This window comes from Canis lupus, chromosome 10 (genome assembly GCF_048164855.1).
Source record: "Canis lupus baileyi chromosome 10, mCanLup2.hap1, whole genome shotgun sequence".
NCBI classification, from domain to species: Eukaryota; Metazoa; Chordata; class Mammalia; order Carnivora; family Canidae; genus Canis; species Canis lupus.
This window is the reverse complement of record NC_132847.1, coordinates 54,577,564-54,597,649: the sequence shown is the minus strand read 5'-3', so window position 1 is coordinate 54,597,649 and position 20,086 is coordinate 54,577,564. Positions and strand designations below refer to the sequence as shown.

General features: G+C 37.3%; 1 protein-coding gene across 10 annotated transcripts in view; it reads left to right on the top strand.

The window, feature by feature from the left end:
* Nucleotides 1–20,086, top strand: part of RNF38 (ring finger protein 38) — a 66,486-nt gene that overhangs the window by 27,959 nt on the left and 18,441 nt on the right. For all 10 annotated transcript variants that reach the window (XM_072841944.1, XM_072841941.1, XM_072841945.1 and 7 more), the window contains 3 exons: nucleotides 4,315–4,508; nucleotides 10,735–10,948; nucleotides 19,782–19,949. In XM_072841944.1, the coding sequence (XP_072698045.1) occupies nucleotides 4,315–4,508; nucleotides 10,735–10,948; nucleotides 19,782–19,949 (576 nt within the window). The remainder of the gene's footprint in view (nucleotides 1–4,314; nucleotides 4,509–10,734; nucleotides 10,949–19,781; nucleotides 19,950–20,086) is intronic.

The following is a 20,086-nucleotide window of genomic DNA, read 5'->3' as shown; positions in this document are numbered from 1 at the left end:
GTTTGTTTGGGGGGGGGGTGTTTAAGAGAGAGAGTGAGCAGTGGGGAGGAAGAAGGAGAGAATCTTAAGCAGGCTCCAGGTCCAGCACAGAGTCCAACAGAGAGCTTGATCTCACGACTCTGAGATCATGACCTGAGCTGAAATCAAGAGTCAGACATTGGGGCACCTGTATGGCTCAGTTGGTTAAAGTGTCTAGCTCATGGTTTTGGCTCAGTTCATGATCTCAAGGTTGTGAGATCCTGAGTCCGGCTCCATGCTGGATGTGGAGCTTGCTTAAAATTCTATCTCTCCCTCTGCCCACCCCCTTCCTCTGTCTCTCCCTCTTTAGGAAAAAAAAAAGGTGGGGGGGCAGCTCGGGTGGCTCAGCGGTTTAGCGCCGCCTTCGGTCCAGGGCATGATCCTGGAGACCCGGGATCAAGTCCCATGTTGGGCTCCCATCATGGAGCCTGTTTCTCCCTCTGCCTGTGTCTCTGCGCCTGCCTCTCTCTCTCTCTCTCTCTCTCTCTCTCTCTCCATGAATAAACAAATAAATCTTAAAAAAAAAAAAAAAAAGAGTAACATACTTAACTGACTGAGCCACCCAGACAGATGCTTAACTGACTAAGCCACACAGGCACCCCGAAAAAATGGATTTCTCTTTTATGGCAAGTTTATCTTTAGGGACTTTTCCTAAGAGAGTCCCTTAACTTGGCTTGGTGGTTCTGAAAGTATAGTCCCAGACCAGCAGTAGCAAGCATCACCCAAGATCAATTTAGAAATGAAAATTCAGGCAGCCCAGGTGGCTAGCAGTTTAGCACCGACTTCAGCCCAGGGCATGATCTTGGAGACTGGGGATCGAGTCCCACATCGGGCTCCCTGCAGGGAGCTGGCTTCTCCCTCTGCCTGTGCTCTGCTACCCCCCCCCACCCCCATGTCTCTCATGAATAAATAAATAAAATCTTAAAAAAAAAATTTCTTGGACCCAATCCAAAATTTTTCAATCAGAAACTGGGGAATGGGCCCAACAAACTGATGTTTCTGACACATGCAGAAGTGTAAGAAGCACTGGTCAAGTTAATGGGAGTATCCCTACAGCTTTTTTTTTTTATTTTTTTTTTATTTTTTTTTAAGATTTTATTTATTTAGTCACAAGAGACACAGAGGCAGAGTCACAGGCAGAAAGAGAAGCAGATTCCATGCAGGGAACCCGATGTGGGGCTCGATCCCGGGACTCCAGGATCATGCCCTGGGCCAAAGGCAAGCTCTAAACCCCTGAGCCACCGAGGGATCCCCTTCCTTCAGATTCTGCTGTGCATATACCTGTCACAAGTCCTTTTGGTAGCATAATTCTTAACCAGTTTCTGTATTTCTGAACTTAGAGGTTCATAGGCAACCTCTGTGGGTAATGAAAAAATTGAACCCTAAATCTGGTGTGAGAAACTAACCTGAATTCTCAGAAGAGAAATCTCTTCTCCACTTCCCAGTCCAGACAGAGTAGATGTGTTTTCTTATTGATTCTCTATGCCAGTGAACATTTTCTAGTCTGCCCTTCTTTATTAAAATTTTAAGTAGGGTCCATGCCTACTGTGGGCTTGAATTCACGACCTTGAGGTCAAGAGTCACATGTTCACCTGGATGAGCCAGGTGCCCCTCTAGCCTTCTTTTTTTTTGCAAGTATAGTACTTTGGAAATTTTGACTCTATGCAGGGCTCTCAGTGAGTGATAAGGCCATATATTTGGTGTCCCGCCTCAAAATAAAACCAACAGCTGGGTTCTCAGTTTTCCTCTTTGTTTTTGGTCCTTGGTAATTTTCCTTTTTTCTGAGTTCATTGTTGCAATTAAAAACTTTTTTTTTAATGCATTATTTTTAGATGTTTCTATCCAGATTTTCGTATTTGGCCCATGATTTTGTCAAAATCAGAAGTCTTTTTCTTTTTTAAAGATTTTTACTTATTCATGAGAGACACAGAGGCAGAGACCAGCAGAGGGAAAAGCGGGCTCTCTGCGGGAAGCCTGATGGCAGTACTCGAGCCCAGGACCCTGGCCGGGATCACGACCTGAGCCAGAGATGCCCCTCATTGGTTATTTATTGAGTTTTAATATTATAGAGCATAATTGATTTTCTTACTGAAATCAAAGGGTAAAAACAAGCATTTTTAATAGCATTAAATCTAGGGAGAAAATAAGGTGTTTCTTTGTGGTTCTGAAAACTATTTTATATTTTAATTAAAATGACAGATTTGAGTTATTTTAAATATAGAAGGAAAATGATGTTTTTGGAATACCTCTGCTAAATAACTTGGAATGTTCAAAAGTAACTATTTAGCAGTTTACTTTATTCCTGCCAGTTTAATCTGTTCTGTTTTATATGTTTATCTCTTAAAATCTAATGTTATATTGTAGCCCTGTATACTGGAGATAATCTGACTTTTTTGGTACTGGCCGCAGGCACCAATTACTTTGCAACCAAAAGTGCTCTAATGCTCAAGTAATTAGAACTTGAAGGAATAGATTTGAGATAATAAAGGCTCTCTTAGAAAACACATAGCCCTCACCCAGACATTTGGTTAGTTTGTAATTTTGATAGTTTTTGTGAGATTGGATTGGAAAATTGAGTTGTGTGGGGAATCCTCGACAGTTACTAATTCAACTAAGAAAGCCATACCAAATTTATAGCTAGTAAACAATGCTGTGACCCTTGAAAACTCAACATGTAACAAGTACTGGTTTTGAATTCTCCACTACTCCTATGATTTACTTGAAACTAACCCCATGTCTTCCTCAAAATGCTGTAATGTTCTAGTTACGAACTGACAGTCTAGGTGAGGAGACAACTGGATGGCTTAGTCCATTAAGCATCCAACTCTTGATTTCAGCTGAGGTAGTGTGTCTTGTGGTCATGAGATGGAGCTCCACATTGGGCTCTGTGCTCAGTTCACAGTCGACCTCAGATTCTCACTCACTCTCAAATAAAATCTTAGAAGAAAAAAAAAAAACTGATGATCTAGATCAGTTGACTGTTTCTTTATCTGTTTTAGATAAATGTTATCTTATCCCTATAACCTTTATTAGAGAAAACTAATGTAATGGACTTAAATCATAAGAATAAAGGAGCAAAAGAGTGTTATTTAGAATCAAGTCAAGGGGGGCACCTGGGTGGCTCAGTAGTTGAACATCTGCCTTTGGCTCAGGTAGTGATCCCAGGGTCCCCGGATTGAGTCCCACATTGGGATCCTTGCGGGGAGCCTGCTTCTCCCTCTCCCTCTTCCTCTCCCTCTGCCTGTCTCTGTCTCTCTCTCTGTCTCTCTCTCTATCCTCTCATAAATAAATAAAATCTTTAAAAAACAATTACTCTTCTCCATTCAGTAATATTCAAACTCTTTTAAATATATATACTCAAAATCAATTTTTAAAAAGTATACATCTAGAGGATCCCTGGGTGTCTCAGCGGTTTGGCACCTGCCTTTGGCCCAGGGTGTGATCCTGGAGTTCCAGGATCGAGTCCCATGTCGGGCTTCTTGCATGGAGCTTGCTTCTCCCTCTGCTTGTGTCTCTGCCTCTCTCTCTGTCTCTGTCTCTCATAAATAAATGAATAAAATCTTAAAAAAAAAAATGCACACATCTAAATTTTCTCATAAGCTTCTCCCTTTGCCTGTGTCTCTGCCTATCTTTCTGTGTCTTTTATGAATAAATAAATAAAATCTTAAAAAAAAAAAAAAGAATCAAGTTAAGGGCCTACCTAAATTACACCCCTTCCTCAGTTGATCTCTTAGATGAGAATTGATCACTAAAAAGGTCACTTAACTGATGGAGTAGCATAGTGGAATTTCTCAGTTGGGTTGGAGTTTTAAAGAAATGGTCAAGGAATGCCTGGGTGTCTTAGTCGGTGTCTGACTCTTAATTTTTGGCTCAGGTCATGGATTGAGCCTCTGTCATGTTCCACACTTGTGGGTGGTTCTCTCTTGAGGTTCTCTCTTTCTTCTCTCCCTAGCATGCATGCTCTGCCTTACTCTCTAGAATAAATAAATAAATATTTAAGAAAAAGGTGGTTAAGTTCCATACAATTGTTTATCACCTTATTGTGTGTCTTTATATGTTAATGAGTTTTATGATGATTTTTAAGAAACAGATTTTATTTTTCATTTAATATTTACTTTGCATCTCCCTTCCCCTGTCCAGCATCTATTTTCTTTAAAGATAATTAATTTGGCTTGATAGCATATTCCACCTCCCCTTTACTTTATAAGGTAAATATGTTTAAACACCTATGCATATATAGTAATGGAAAATCCTTGAAAGGTCTTATTAAGTTGATTGATTTTGTTGCATTGTCAGAGTGAAGATAGTCCAAGTCCCAAGAGACAGCGCCTCTCTCATTCAGTCTTTGATTATACATCAGCATCACCAGCTCCCTCACCACCAATGCGACCATGGGAGATGACATCAAATAGGCAGCCCCCTTCAGTTCGATCAAGCCAACATCACTTCTCAGGGGAACGATGCAACACACCTGCACGCAACAGAAGAAGGTTAGTTGATTACAATGTCTTAAATTTTCTTTCTTTGGTGGATTTATGAGTTTTTTTTTTTTTTTAACATGAGAAAGCATCATTTCTATGGGCTTTTTATAAACAGATCAACACACATATGTACTCATACACTCGAAAAACAACATGACACATTGTTGAGACTCCCACCACAGAGCATGGAAGTTAATTTAGTTTGTGGTTAACAGATGAAATTCAAAGAGGCTAGGCTGATTTACCTATAATCAGTCTATGCCATTATATAAGAATTCAGCTGCTTTATGGTTTCAGGCTTTCTGTGGGCTAGCCTGCAATCCTGATTACAGAAAAATGCATTTTATAGTTTACAACTGTAAGGAAGTATGGAGACCCTTGAAATGAACTACCTCTTTTCCATTCCATTTCCGTTTCTTCTGTATCCTTAAGGCAATTGGGAACTTAATTAGGTTTCTTTAAAAAACTGTGGAGCCTGTGGTATGAAAGACAGACTGAGATTTACGTCAGCGCTCAGTCCTCTGTCATGGGACATGTCCCCTACTTTTCCTTCCCAGAGGAATCTTTCTTCTGAGCTGCTTCCTCTTTATGTCCTGATGTCATACATTTTTTTCTTCAGGGAAATTGTGTATCTTTGGAGTAAGACAACTGTTTGCATGTCTCGGATGTTAATAATTAAGAAATTTTGAAAATCTTAAGGTGTTACAGACAAATGGTTGTGTATCTTCAAAATTCGTATGTTGAAGCCCTAATTCCGAGTGTGGCTATATTTGGAGATGAGGTCTGTAAGGAAATAATTAATATTGAATGAAGTCATAAGGGTGGCTGTGGGGAGTCAGTCCAAAAAGGATTGGTATCCTTATAAGAAGAGACACCAGAGGGCAGCCCCAGTGGCACAGCAGTTTAGCGCCGCCTGCAGCGCGGGGTGTGATCCTGGAGACCCAGGATCGAGTCCTATGTCAGGCTTCCTCCATGGAGCCTGCTTCTCCCTCTGCCTGTGTCTCTGCCTCTCTCTCTCTCTCTTTCTCTGTCTCTCTCTGAATGAATGAATGAATGAACAAATAAATAAGTAAATAAATCTATCTTTAAAAAAAAAAAGAAGAAACACCACAGAGAGCTTACTGTCTCTGGCAAGTGAGGACACAGTGAAAAGGTGGTCATCTGCAAACCAGGAAGAGTGCTCTCAACAGAGACCAATCATGCTGACACCTTGATCTTAGACTTATAGTCTCCAGAGCTATAAGAAAATTCATTTTTGTTGTTTAAGCCACCTAGTAGGTGGCATTTTGTTATGGCAGCCCTAGGAAACTAATATTGAAGGATCATAAAACTACCATTCCTTGTTTTCAAATGAGACAAAAATCTTTTGAGTTTTCTGTTTGGACACTAAGACTTTTACACTACCTGGTGCATTGTCCCCCAATTTTATGGGAATGTTTAAGTTAAGATAATGTATGTCAAACCAGGTAAAATATTTTATAGCTGTTAAATAAATAGCATGAGACAATATGGCTGGTTGTTTCAAGGTTACAGCCTGAGCACCTACTGTAATCTCTTCTTCTTTGGTGAAATGTATCATACTTTCAGGAGAACATGTAAAACAAGCATACACTTAAAAGGATAGTAGACAAGTGTACCAACACCCAGATTAAAATAGAACATTGTTAATAACTTCAAAAGCCCCTGTTCATCCTTCCTAAAGGATTAACCCTGTTCTGTGATTTGACATCCTTCCCTTGTTAATACTTTTTAACACTGGAATGTATTGTAAAACAATATATTTTTCGGTTTTGCCAGTTTTACTTTCATTTAAATGTATTCTTTGATTTTGTTTATCAAACATTCTATTTTTAATGTGGATGCCAGTAGTTCATTTATTTTTACTTGGTATAATCTTATATTGATATACCATTATTTATGTATCCATCTACTATTGGGTAATGGTGATGCTCAATTTCTTACTGTTAAAAAGAGTTATTAGGAATCTTTTATGTACACATTTCCTGGGAGTACAACTGCTGGGTCATAGGAAAGGCTCTGGACCAGAAAGGGAATGTCGAAAGTGTCTATTTCCAGATGGTAGTAATAACAAGCTATAGGTTGTTTAAATTGAAGAGAAGTGTCATGCTCTAAGCTCATGGAAACACAGGAGGAAGACAGGAGCTCCAGAAAACTAATTTACAGGCTTATTCTGCTCAGCACTGTGTGTTATTCCTTACTCCATTCTCAATTTAGTACTTTAGGCTAGCTGTGAGCTTAGCTGCCAGATTTTCTTCCAGAAGGAGGCTGTGCAAGCAGATACAGTATTCAACGGCAGTCTAACATAATTACAGATACAAACATGAGCACACAAAGTGGAAGAAGGGCATTCAACTCAATAAAACAAATAACAGTCAAATAGAATAGACAGAATTTTTGAATAAGTGTAACAGAGAGAGACAAGAGGATTTTATAGTCATAAAAGTCAACTAGAAACCTTGCTTGGGAAAAATTTAGAACTCAGTAAATGTGCAGAAAAGGTGTCCTAGTTTCTGGAAGATCAAGTGGAGAAATTTTCCCAGATGTAGTGTAAAAGGTAAAAGGAAAAGTGTGGATTAAAAAAAAGTTTAAATATAGAGACAGAGCCATCAGTTTTAAGTATGTCTAAAATATTTTCAGATGGACACAATTCAAGGGACCTTTTAAAGGAAATAATGCAAAACCATTTCTCAGAATTTAAGAAAGACCGTGTTGAACAAGATTTTGGTGAACTTGCAGAACACATGCCAAGAATAATAAAAATTCACAAATATTCCAAGACAGAAACTTTGAGTTCTGCCAGCTGATGTATCACTAGTATAAAGAGAAAACACAAACACATTTCAAATATTCAGAGACAGAATTGACCAGCAAGAAATCCTCTCTGAAAGAATTAAAAGTTGTACTCTCTCCAGGAAGCAGAAGAAGGAATTCAAGAACTATGATTCAAGACCATTGGTTAGCAAAGGAAATGAAAAAGACATACTATTAAGTTTGAATAAAGGTCTTTTGTTTTAGAAAGAGAGCTGCAGAAAAGATCTGCACACAAGATGGGGACAGGGTGGAGAGAAGAGTGTAATAAGTTTAATTTCTATCTGCTGGGAATGCTGAGTAAATGTAGATATTTTTAGAAAAGTGGAAGTATATATTTCAAAATTCAGGGAAATCCCTAGGTGAATAGAAATACAGAATGTATAACTTTTACACACACAAAAAAAAAACAGATAATAACGTATATAGAAAACTCAATCAATAAAAGGCAGGTAAGAGGACAGAACAGCTTTGTGGTATTTACAGATAATAAAGTAATATGACAAAATATGACAAGGTCAACTGAAAAATATATATCCATATTTTATCATTATTTCTCATTTCTAGATTTTTCAATTATTCTGCTTCCTAAAGGTTGTCACAAAGGCAAAAATAACATTTAGTGAGAGGTCATATAGTAAAGACAAAGGAAACAAATCACAAAGAGACTTGAATGCCAGCACAGGGGCTTGGATCTTAATTTGTTTTTTAGTTTGCTGTTGGAATGGTTTTTGAGTGGCAAAGTGAGGATAAGTGGCAGCAATATAATAAAACAAATAAGGGCAGCCCGGGTGGCTTAGCAGTTTAGCGCTGCCTTAGCCCAGGGTGTGATCCTGGAGTCCCGGGATTGAGTCCCACGTCAGGCTCCCTGTAGGGAGACTGCTTCTCCCTCTGCCTATGTCTGTGCCTCTCTCTCTGTGTCTCATGAATAAATAAAATCTTAAAAAAATAATAATAATAAAAACAATACAGGGGGCCCTTAAAGTTTATGTATGGGTCGAATAGATTTTCAGGAAATGAATGATCTGAGCACATGTATTTTATTTAAGATACATATTTTTCACACCTTAACATCTAGTAAGGACTTAGAATTGATGGAATATCATAGTTTGACAACTTTTCCTTTTAGTGATACATAAAACAGTCCTTTATATTTTTAAGATTTATTTTTAAGTAATCTCCACACCCAATCCAAACTCACGACCCTGATATCAAGAGTTGCACGCTCCATCAACTAAGCTAACCAGGTACCTTAATAAAACAGTCCTTTAAAATATTTTTACAGAAACGGGCACCTGGGGTGGTTCAATTGGTTGAGCATCTGACTCTTGGTTTTGGCTCAGGTCATGAACTCAGGGTGATAAGATTGAGCCTCGTGCTGGGCTCTGTGCCAGGCAGTGGACCCTGCTGAAGATACTCTCTCTTCCTCCCTCTGCTCCTCCCCACCTCCCCTCTGCCTCCTTCTCAAAAAAAAAAAAATTAAAAGATATGACAACTATATAATGGGATATCCTGTATTGGATTCTCAACAGTGAGGAGACATTGGTGGAAAAACTAGTGAAATCTGAAATATGCTCTGTTAGTAGTACAATACCAAGGTTTATTAATTTTAGTAATTGTTCTATGCTTATGGAATATATTAGCATGAAGGAAAGCTGGGCAAAGGGTATGCAAAAAACCATACTAAAATTACTTCAAAACATTTAAAAAATAAGTTTTAGGGCAGATGGCATCTTAAATTCAATGAAATACAGTATGTAGATTTTGAAACAAAAATATGTAGATTTTGCAAAAAGAGACATAACTAAAAATAAAGCTAGAGGAAGCAGTTAATGGAACAAGAACCCGGAGAATGGTATCAAGAGCACTATTGAAGAGTTCATGTTGCAAAGACGTGTCACTGTTCTCTTTAAGATTGGGCAGTTGGGAGTGAGAAGAAAGAAATAAAAGAGGTAGAGAAGTGACCTGATCTCAGTAAAGATTGCTAAGGTGACCATATGCAGCTGTGTCTGGAAAGGGGCTGTTTTGGCCTCTTTTGCACAACGTAGAGTACATTTATTTATTTGTTTTATTTTTAAAGATTTGTGGGTTTTTTTGTTTTTTGTTTTTGTTTTATTGAGAGAGTGCAAGAGAGAGCACAAGCAGTGGAGAGGAAAAAGCAGGGTACCTGTGGAGCAGGGACCCCGATGTGGGGCTTAATCCCAGGACCCTGGGATCATGACCTGAGCCAAAGGCAGGTGCTTAACTAACTGAGCCACCCAGGTGCCCCTGTAGAGTACATTTTAATGAGGCTGCTTTTTTGAATTGCACTGGTACTGAGCCATTGTAGAAAGCAGTGGAGATGAATTTTGGAATTGTAGAAAAGTAGAAAACGGAAATCTATTTACAATAACAACTTGACAAAATTTGTATTAAACTGTATAGATGACTGTGATTGCTGTAGGGGGAGTAAAAGTGGTTTCTTTCATAAGCAGTTTTTAAAAATTCTGAATATTATAGGAATATTTATGCTGACACTATCTCCAATCATTTCCATTTGTAGCATTTACTGAGTTACTGTTATATTTGCATTTGTCAACAAATTTAATGTTTTTTAGTTACTTTATATATTTTCTACTTGCATTTTAAAAGATTCTCATTTTGAGTATGTAGGAACTTTTTTTCACCTTGATTTTTTTTTTTTTTTATTGAAGTATAGTTGACACACTTTCAGGTATACAACGTGATTTGACAAGTTTGTATATTATGCTATGCTCATCACAAGTGTAGCCATACATCACATCTGTCACCATACAGTATAATACCGTTGACTATATTCCTTATGTTGTACCTTTCATACTCATGACTTACTCATTCCATAACTGAAAGCCTGTACCTCTCACTCCCCCTTCACTCACTTTGCTCCCCCTACCCCGCTCCCCTCTGGCAACTACCAGTTCGAGGAACTATGTCTTTCTGTATATCTTAGCCAGATAGACAAACATGAAGTGCTCATTAGGCATATATGGAATACTGGCAAGAAACATGCAGATTAAAATTTATGTGTTTATAGGATAAAGGGAGCAAAACAATGGGATAAACCATGTGAAATTGCTGGTAGTTTGACTACTTTTTTCTATACAAAGGGCAGTTTCATACATTTAAACCCCTCAAAAAGTGACCAGTAGTGAGCTGTTGATTTCTCATATTTGCAGAGCTGAATAGCATTTTGCTCTTTTCTTTAAAAGAAAACATTGTTTAAATTTTAAGTTTTTAGAGCTGATGGGGTACCACAGCAATTATTTAATACTCAAGCTTTTGCCTTAGTATAAACTATTGATGCATTGCAAAGAGAGACAATACAGAATCCTTATGGATCACAACAGTAAATATTACAGTGACTTTTTTGACATTTGCTATATTACAGTCCTCCTGTCAGGCGCCAGAGAGGAAGAAGGGATCGTCTGTCTCGACATAATTCCATTAGTCAAGATGAAAACTATCACCATCTCCCTTATGCACAGCAGCAAGCAATAGAGGAACCTCGAGCCTTCCACCCTCCGAATGTATCTCCCCGTCTGTTACACCCTGCTGCTCATCCACCCCAGCAAAATGCAGTAATGGTTGACATACATGATCAGGTACAGTAAAAGAATGTTCAGGAAATACAGATGCTAAAAATTGGTGGCCGTTTATTGAGGTGATTTGTTTTTTGTTGTAAATTTCTTCAATTTTACCTAAAAGGAAATAACTTTCCCTAAACTGAAGCTGTTTTAGATAAGTTCATTCTTCTTAATTTAAATTCTATACAGCTTAGAAGAAAGTTGAACTTTAGAAAATTAGGAGCAAGGTTATGAAAGCTCAGAATGGCTTCATGTATTAGTTGGTTGGAAATCTCTGATAACAATATTAATTGGAGATAACAGCTGGTGTTTTGAATATGCATTTCTATTTCCCCTCTCCCTTCCGATTTCTTCTAGAATAATTCAGTAGGCAAGACCATAGGGGTGCATCCTTGCTGATAGGTTTCCATGGGTCTCCAAAGAAACAACAGGTAGAAGACTTCATTTCTCTTTGTACCTGCCAGGAACTGAGGGGGACTAGTCAAGGAGAGGGTTTGTCAGTCTTCAGAGCCTGAGAATAAAGACCGGAATTGCTTGGATTTCTGTAGAGTTTCTGAAGTCAAAAACATCACAAATCTAGATACACCTAATAAAGTTGCTGAAAATCTTTCAAGTTTATAGACAGGAGAAATTAACAAAGGAAAGAGACTGAGACCAGTATCCGTTTTTTTTCACCTCATTAAATAATGGGAAACAATGAACAGACTGTACAATTGATAGAAAATAACTGGTAGAAAATAACTCTCCCAGGCACCATCTTCTGTCAGACATCTTCTACCGTATGTTAATGAAACACTTCAAAAAATTGATCATGGAATAAGAAGTTCAAAAAGAAAAATTTTTCTAGGCCACATTCTTTGTGATTGTAATCTGATAAAACTATAAATCATAAGTTTAAAAATGATTTAAAAAATGACACAAATATTTTTTTTGACACTGAAATATTTGAAGCAAGATTATAATTCAGGAAAATACCATTCAAGTCAGTGAGTAATGCCTAAAACTGTTTTCAGAGAAAATTTTATAAACCTTCCTTATTTATTTTAAAAATTGAAAATTGCGGGGATCCCTGGGTGGCGCAGCGGTTTGGCGCCTGCCTTTGGCCTAGGGCGCGATCCTGGAGACCCAGGATCGAATCCCACATCGGGCTCCCGGTGCATGGAGCCTGCTTCTCCCTCTGCCTGTGTCTCTGCCTCTCTCTCTCTCTATCATAAATAAATAAAATTTAAAAAAAAAAAAATTGAAAATTGCTTGAGTAATTACTCAAACTGAAAAAAATAGAGTAAACCAAAAGGAATTGAGAAGAATAAATTACCAGGAAATACAATTAAAATTAATAATATGGAAATCTTTTTTTAAAAAAGTAGTAGCACAAAACCCAATCATGGTGCTTTGAAAAATTGATAGGAATAATCACCTTGTGAGCTTGGTTAAGGTGAAAAGAAAATAGGAATGATGAAAAAGACCTATATCCACACACATAGGAAACATTCAGAGAATTTTCTTCAATTGTAAAATGCAAGCACCTGTTTTGTAAGGGATGTGGGAGCATTAATAATTCATTTTGAGCACTTAAAATAGTACAAGTGGTAAGCACTCAATTATTATTTTGTTATTAGCTATTATAATGCAATTCTACATCTAACTCTGGGGGGTACAGAAAGAAAATGTGAAGTTCCCAAAATTGACCCAACAATAATAGAAAAATTTGAATTACATAAGTGCAAGAGCTACTTAGAGATGTACTATTAAAGAGGCACAGTGATCAACAGATGGCTTCACAGATGATTTTTCCAGTCTGTAAGGAGCACTCATGTAATAATATACAAACGATTCCAGGCTTTTCTTAAGACCAATTTTCTAAATATTTTTTGAAGCCCGTGTGATTTTAATATCAAAAGTAAATATAAGAATCCCCAAAGAACAATAGAAAAAAACCTCTCAAATACAAAGCAAGATTAGTTTCTAAATGTTTAGAAATAGTGTAGCAGTGTATCAAAAAGAATAACCTATGAATAAATAAGATTTATTCCAGTTGAGAAGATAGCTTAATATGAAAATATTCATATTACATCAACAAATAATAGAAAATAATGATTTTATCAAAATGTTAAAGTCAGTTAAAATTTAATAAAAACTCTAATACTTAAATATAATAAGTAAAATTTACAGCAAGTATTCTAATTGGCTGGGGGTTAATCAGTAACTAGAGATGTTATTTAATGTTATATTAGAAGTTCTACCAAATGGAGTAAGATAATGTAGTTGTGGGTATAAAACATTGAACAGAATAATTGTATTTTTCTCCTCCTCATTATATAATTGTAGAAGAAAACACAAATTCTAGTTTAAAAGAATTTGATACAGTGCTCAAATACAGATTAAATGTATTGACATTGGTAACTCACATCATTTGACGAATGAATACAATATGGTATATCTGTACAATGAAATACACATTCAAGAGTGTAGTGAAGTACTAATTCCTACTAAAGTAGTGGGGCTGGGTGTCTCAACAGTTTGCCTTCCACCCAGGGTGTGATCCTGGAATCCTGGGGATCGAGAGTGGCCAGAGTGGCGCATCGGGCTCCCTGCATGGAGCCTGCTTCTCCCTCTGTTTGTGGGAGGGACTCTGCTTCTCACTCTCTCTCATGAATAAATAAAATACAGTCTTTAAAAAAAATAAGAATTCCTGCTAAAGAAGACAGTCACAAAGGCCACATTTATATGAACTGTCTAGAATAGGTAAATCCATAGAAATGGAAATGAATATTGTTATGGAGTATAAGCCAGGACAGAAGACAAGAAAAAGAGTGTAAGAATAAGAAAAGAACAAATAACACCAGTATTTACAGATGAAATGATCATATGCATGAAAAAGCCCAAAGCATCTTAAACTATTAGAATTAGGAATTCTAACAGTGGATCAACAGGTGGATCAGTTACAAAAACACCTATCAACAATCAGTTGTATTTTTCTATGCCAGAATCAAAGATAATAAATTTCTTTTTTAAAAGATAGATTACCACTAAACAACCGAGAGTTTTTCAGTGTATGAGCTGTGGTGGTGATAAAGGGGAGGAGGAGAGATGCAAGTGGCAGTTATAAACTTAGAGAGCTTCTAATTAATCGCAATACGTAAAGCATTTTTAGATTCTGATTGAAAATTTGATAATGCAATTGGAATTTTGAACAGAATATTTTTAAGGATCTTTTTCTTAAGGGAGGTTGATAATGCTATTGTGGTTAAGTGTGTCTATAAGAAATACATATTAAAATATTTATTAAAGGATGGGTTCCTGGGATTTGCTTCAATAAAATACAGGAAAGGGAGAAGTTGATGGAAATGGATTGGCTATGGTTTTAATGGTTTCGGAGGCTAAGTGATACATATGGGGGGTCATTATACTACTATTTGTGTTTGATACTATATTCAAATAAAGTATCATTGAAAAATCAAAATAATAAGTTATGAAGCAATCTTTTAAGATGATGGTCAAGATTTCTTCTATGTAGATTATAAGACTTTGTTGAGGCAGTTTAAAGGAAACCTATATAAATACTGAAGGTTTGGCTTATAAACCTTTTTGTTTAAACTGCCCGTTGTCAAAACTGACCTATGGAATATATAGAAATAACATTAACTCAAGTAGATTTCCAGTAAGTTTTTGGTGTAACTTGAAAAGCTGATTCTATAATTTCTATGGCATTTTTTTTAAAGGACTTAGAATTATCTTAAGAGTGAGGGAAAGCAGGCTGCTGCTGGCTCTTTCTATAGAGTTTTATTGGAATACAGCTATGCTTGTTTATCACCTATGGATGCTTTGTACAGAGATCAAAGTACCCAAAGCGGGATCCCTGGGTGGCACAGCGGTTTAGCGCCTGCCTTTGGCCCAGGGCGCGATCCTGGAGACCCAGGATCGAATCCCACATCAGGCTCCCGGTGCATGGAGCCTGCTTCTCCCTCTGCCTGTGTCTCTGCCTCTCTCTCTCTCTGTGACTATCATAAAAAAAAAAACAAAAAACAAAAAAAAAAAAAAAACAAACAAAAAAAAAGAATTCTGAAGAATTCATTTAAAAAAAAAAAAAAAAAAAAAGTACCCAAAGCCTAAAATACTTTCTGGCTCTTTAAGAAATAGTTGGCTGGGGCAACCAGGGTAGCTCAGCGGTTTAGCACCACCTTCAGCCCAGGGCCTGATCCTGGAGACCCAGGATGGAGTCCCATGTCAGGCTCCCTGCATGGAGCCTGCTTCTCCCTCTGCCTGTGTCTCTGCCTCTCTCCGTCTTTCATAAATAAATAAAATTTTTAGAAAAAGAAATAGTTGGCTAACTGGTGCTCTGGTCTAGTCATTGAGACCAAGTGGTTCTCAAAGTATATCCTCGATCACCTGGCCAGCAGCAGTAGCATCACCTACGTAGTTGTTAGAAATGCAGATTCTCCGACTATATACTAGACTTACTGAATCAGAAACTCTGGGTGTGAGACCCAGCAACCTGTTATAATGCTGGTGATTCTAATGCTAGAATAATTAAATAGGCTAATGAAATAGAATTATACAGCCCAGAAATAAACCCATACACTTATGAATACTTTAATAATATATGGCTTCAGAGGAGTTGAAAGAAGACAGAATTTTTTTTTTTTATTTATTTGTGATAGTCACAGAGAGAGAGAGAGAGAGAATGAGGCAGAGACACAGGCAGAGGGAGAAGCAGGCTCCATGCACCGGGAGCCTGACGTGGGATTCGATCCCGGGTCTCCAGGATCGCGCCCTGGGCCAAAGGCAGGCGCCAAACCGCTGCGCCACCCAGGGATCCCAAGACAGAATTTTTAATTAATGATTCTGGGCCAGTTGGATATCCAAATGAAAACATGAAACTGGATCCTTTATCTCATACCATTCACAAAAATCTGTTCCAGGTATGTTAATGGCAAAATTACAAGCTTTAAAGAAAGTAAGTAGCAATAGCTTCATGACTTTATTTATTTTTAAAGATTTTATTTATTTATTCACAAAAGCCACAGAAAGAAAGAGGCAGAGACATAGGCAGAGGGAGAAGCAAGCTCCTTACAGGGAGCCCGATGTGGGACTCAATCCCGGGACTCCGGGATCACACCCTGAGCCAAAGGCAGATACTCAACTGCTGAGCCACCCAGGTGTTCCTCTTCATGACTTTAAAGTAGGGAAGGCTTTCTTAAGTAAAACATTGGAAGAGCACTAACTATACCTACACATAGAATTGCCGATAAATTAAACTTGTGTTCATTGTCAGAAATAGATGTAAATATATAATTGTCACTTAATTTTTGGCAGAGGTGCTTAAAGGAATTCAAGGAGGGAAACGACGGTCTTTTAAGTAATAGTACGATGACAACTGGATATCCATGCAGATAAACTGGAACCTTGGCTCCTATTTGATATCATACACAAAATAAAGTTGGGTTCTAGATCTAAATGTAAAAAGTAAATAGGTAAAAGAGATTGTCTTCATAAGGTTGGCAAAGATTTCTTAACCATTTAATAAAACACCAGCATATAGTAAATTTCATTAAGATAAAAAATTTCCGCTCATTCAGAGACAGTGTTTTAAAAGCGAAAAAGCAAGCCACTGTCTGCAAGAAAATATTAGCAGTATTCTTTCAGGGTAAAGACTGGGAACATAAAAAGAAATTCAGTAAACATTTCCATCAAAATCAGATATAAGTGCCTGTGCACATCAGTTTCGAAGGTTCTTTATCACTAAAGCAAGAAGATAAGAAAAGTAAATAATTGTGTTATATCTTAGAGTTGTATATGCACATAAGAAAAGAGTTTTTAAAAATCTAGAATTAAGTTGGATAAGATTGTTAGATTTAAGACAGATAAAAATCTAACTTTCCTCCTAGTGCTAACCAGTTTGATAATGGAAATAGAGAAAAATAACCTATTGATAGCAAAATCTAGAAACTAACAAAAGAACTTCAAGAAATAAATTTTATAATATATGTTTTATAAAGAATATATCTTTATTGGAAAAAAACTGTACTGAATTGAGGGTAAATAAAAGAGTACTTATCATGATGAGCACAGAGTAATGTATAGAACTGTTGATCCACTATATTGTAAACCAGAAACTACTATAACACTGTATGTTAACTGTACTGTAATTAAAATTAAAAGTTAAAAAAAAGAAGAATATATCTTTATGAAAGAAAGTCATTTCTAGAAAAACAGTACTATAATAATGGAACATGTGGCATAATTTAATGAAAAGCCTTAATATAAAATTATGTGTCCTTTGTAAAAATAACAACCTTTAATACAATTAGATTTTTTTTTATTAAAGATTTTATTTATTTATTGAGAGAGAGCACAAGCATGGGGAGAGGCGGAGAGGGAGAAGCAGACTCTCCGCTGAGCAGGGAGCCAGACTTGGAGCTCAATCCCAGGACCCCAGGATCACTACCTGAGCCAAAGGCAGACGCTCAACCAACTGAGCTACTCAGGCACACCTACAGTTAGATTAATAAAAATCAAAACACCAATGGATTTTGAAAGTGGATAAAATTTGAGTTTATTGGGCCACCTCGGTGGCTCAGTGTTTGAGCATCTGCCTTTGGCTCAGGTCGTGATCCTGGGGTCCTGGGATCGAGTTCCACAACAGGCTCTCCACAAGGAGCCTGCTTCCCCCTCTGCCTACATCACTGCCCCCCTCCCCCCCCCCCCGTCTCTCATGAATTTTAAGGAAAAAAATCTTTAAAAAATAATTACAGAAGAATAAATACGTGAAAATGGCCAAGAAATAAAATTAAAGTATAGCAATTAGAAGAATATGTCTTCCTAGATACTAATTTCTAGTAAGATACTATAGCTAAAGCAGCATGAATTTGACACAAAAAGTATTAGAAAGTTTAGGAACATACATGTATAACCTCATCAATAAAGGGAGTTACAAATTTATATTCGAGAAATAGAAATTCATGAAAGATGAAATTTACCATTAAATGATTAATCAAAAGATAAAACATAGACTGGAAAAATAGTTTTGTTAGACATGACAAGCAATAGATTTGTATCCTTAATTAAAAATAAGCTATAAATGACTATGACAGAAAACCTGATAAAAATGAGCAGCGAGCAAAGGATAGTTTACAGAAAAGAAACCCTAAATCTTTTTTTTTTTTTTTTTTTTTTTTTTAGAAACCCTAAATCTAAGTGATTAATAAACCTATTACAAGATAGTTGCTCTAATTAGAGAAATGCAAATTTAAAGCAAGCTTGTTAACACCACCCCCAGTCCCCCACCCCTAGTCTTCAGGTAGGTAAGCACACCTCTGTGATACAGGTACATCTACTTTGAGTGGAGGTGCTAGGAAACAGGCCCTCTTACTCTTAGGATTGTGGCTTACTCAGCCTTTTGGGAAAATATAAAATTCACCCTATATTCCAGAAATCCCTCTGAAATAAATGAAACTACTCATATGTGAGGATATGTTCAGTGATGACTTGTTTTTTTACAGTTCTATTTGCATTGGCAAAAGAGTGAAAGCAACTTGCATATCCCATTAGTGTATTAGTGATAGAACTGTGTTAATTGGAGTGTACCTGAAATATCTGGCTGATATTTCAGATACCTGAAATTTTGAGAGCTGATATACTCTACAAAGAATGAATTGACTTTAACTCTTGAAGAGAGGTCTACAATACTAATTGAAAAAAAGCAAGTTGCAGGGTAATAGCTCATTTTTTGTTAAGGAAAAAAAAGCCAAGGGATCCCTGGGTGGCGCAGCGGTTTGGCGCCTGCCTTTGGCCCAGGGCGCGATCCTGGAGACCCGGGATCGAATCCCACGTCGGGCTCCCGGTGCATGGAGCCTGCTTCTCCCTCTGCCTGTGTCTCTGCCTCTCTCTCTCTCACTGTGTGCCTATCATAAATAAATTTAAAAAAAAAAAAAATTTAAAAAAAAGAAAAAAAAGAAAAAAAAGCCAAAAATATGACAACAGTTTGTGAGTAATCATCTATACATATATATATGCTTATGGAGAAAGATGTTGAAAGATTATATGTTACTAACACTGTTTGCCTCAGGTAGGATAGTGGTAAGACTGGCCAAGAGAAAAAGAATTTGAAGGGGGAGTGAGTAAAGGGATAGAAGTGAGGATACAGAGAAAGCTCTCAGAAGTAAGAGGATCCCGTCCCTTGGGACACCTAGGTGGCTCAGAGGTTGAGCGCCTGCCTTCAGCCCAGGTTGTGATCCTGGAGTCCCGGGATCAAGTCCCACATCGGGCTCCCTTCATGGAGCCTGCTTCTCCCTCTGCCTGTGTCTCTGCCTCTCTCTCTTTGTTTTTCATGAATAAATAAATAAAATCTTTAAAAAAAAAAAAAAAAAAGAAGTGAGAGGGGTCCCGACAGGGTTGCTAGAAAAGGAAATTATTTAACTTTTTTATTCTACTTTACATTGTTTTTACTAGTTGGATTTAATTTTAAAAGTTTTTCCTTTTGGATGTGGCTAGGTATTAACAAGATACAGCTTTCATGTTTGTAAGTTTCCTCTTGAGAAAAGTTTTCTCTATAAAGGAGACTAGAAGAATTTATAACAGCAGTTCATTATTGTCCTGGACTTTTCAAGTCTTTTTGAGGGTCATGTTGCATCTCAGGTCTGTGGGTTTCATATACTATTCTTGAATCAGTCAGCTGTCCTGTACAATGACCAAGAATATTCTGGTTGAAACTATTAGAGAAGTACATTGTGAAAATCTTTGCATCTGAGGGAGGAATCAGTAAAGACCCAGTTTTCAAATTTTAATAGTTGATTTTTTTTTTTTATCCAAACAGCCAAAGCTCTAAGGTTCTGTTTTTCTTTCCTAATAGCTGCATCAGGGCACTGTCCCTGTTTCTTACACGGTAACAACAGTGGCACCACATGGGATCCCACTCTGCACAGGCCAGCACATCCCTGCTTGCAGTACACAGCAGGTCCCAGGATGCTCTGTGGTTTTCAGTGGGCAGCACCTCCCCGTCTGCAGTGTGCCTCCTCCAGTAAGTCCGCAGCCCCTCTCTCTACAACAGCTGTGAGTGGGTCACATAAGCAAACAATTGAAGAGACTGCCCTTTGTGAAAAGCTTTTATCTCTCAAGTAAAATAGGCAATTGTATTACAACAGAAATCTCAAAGCA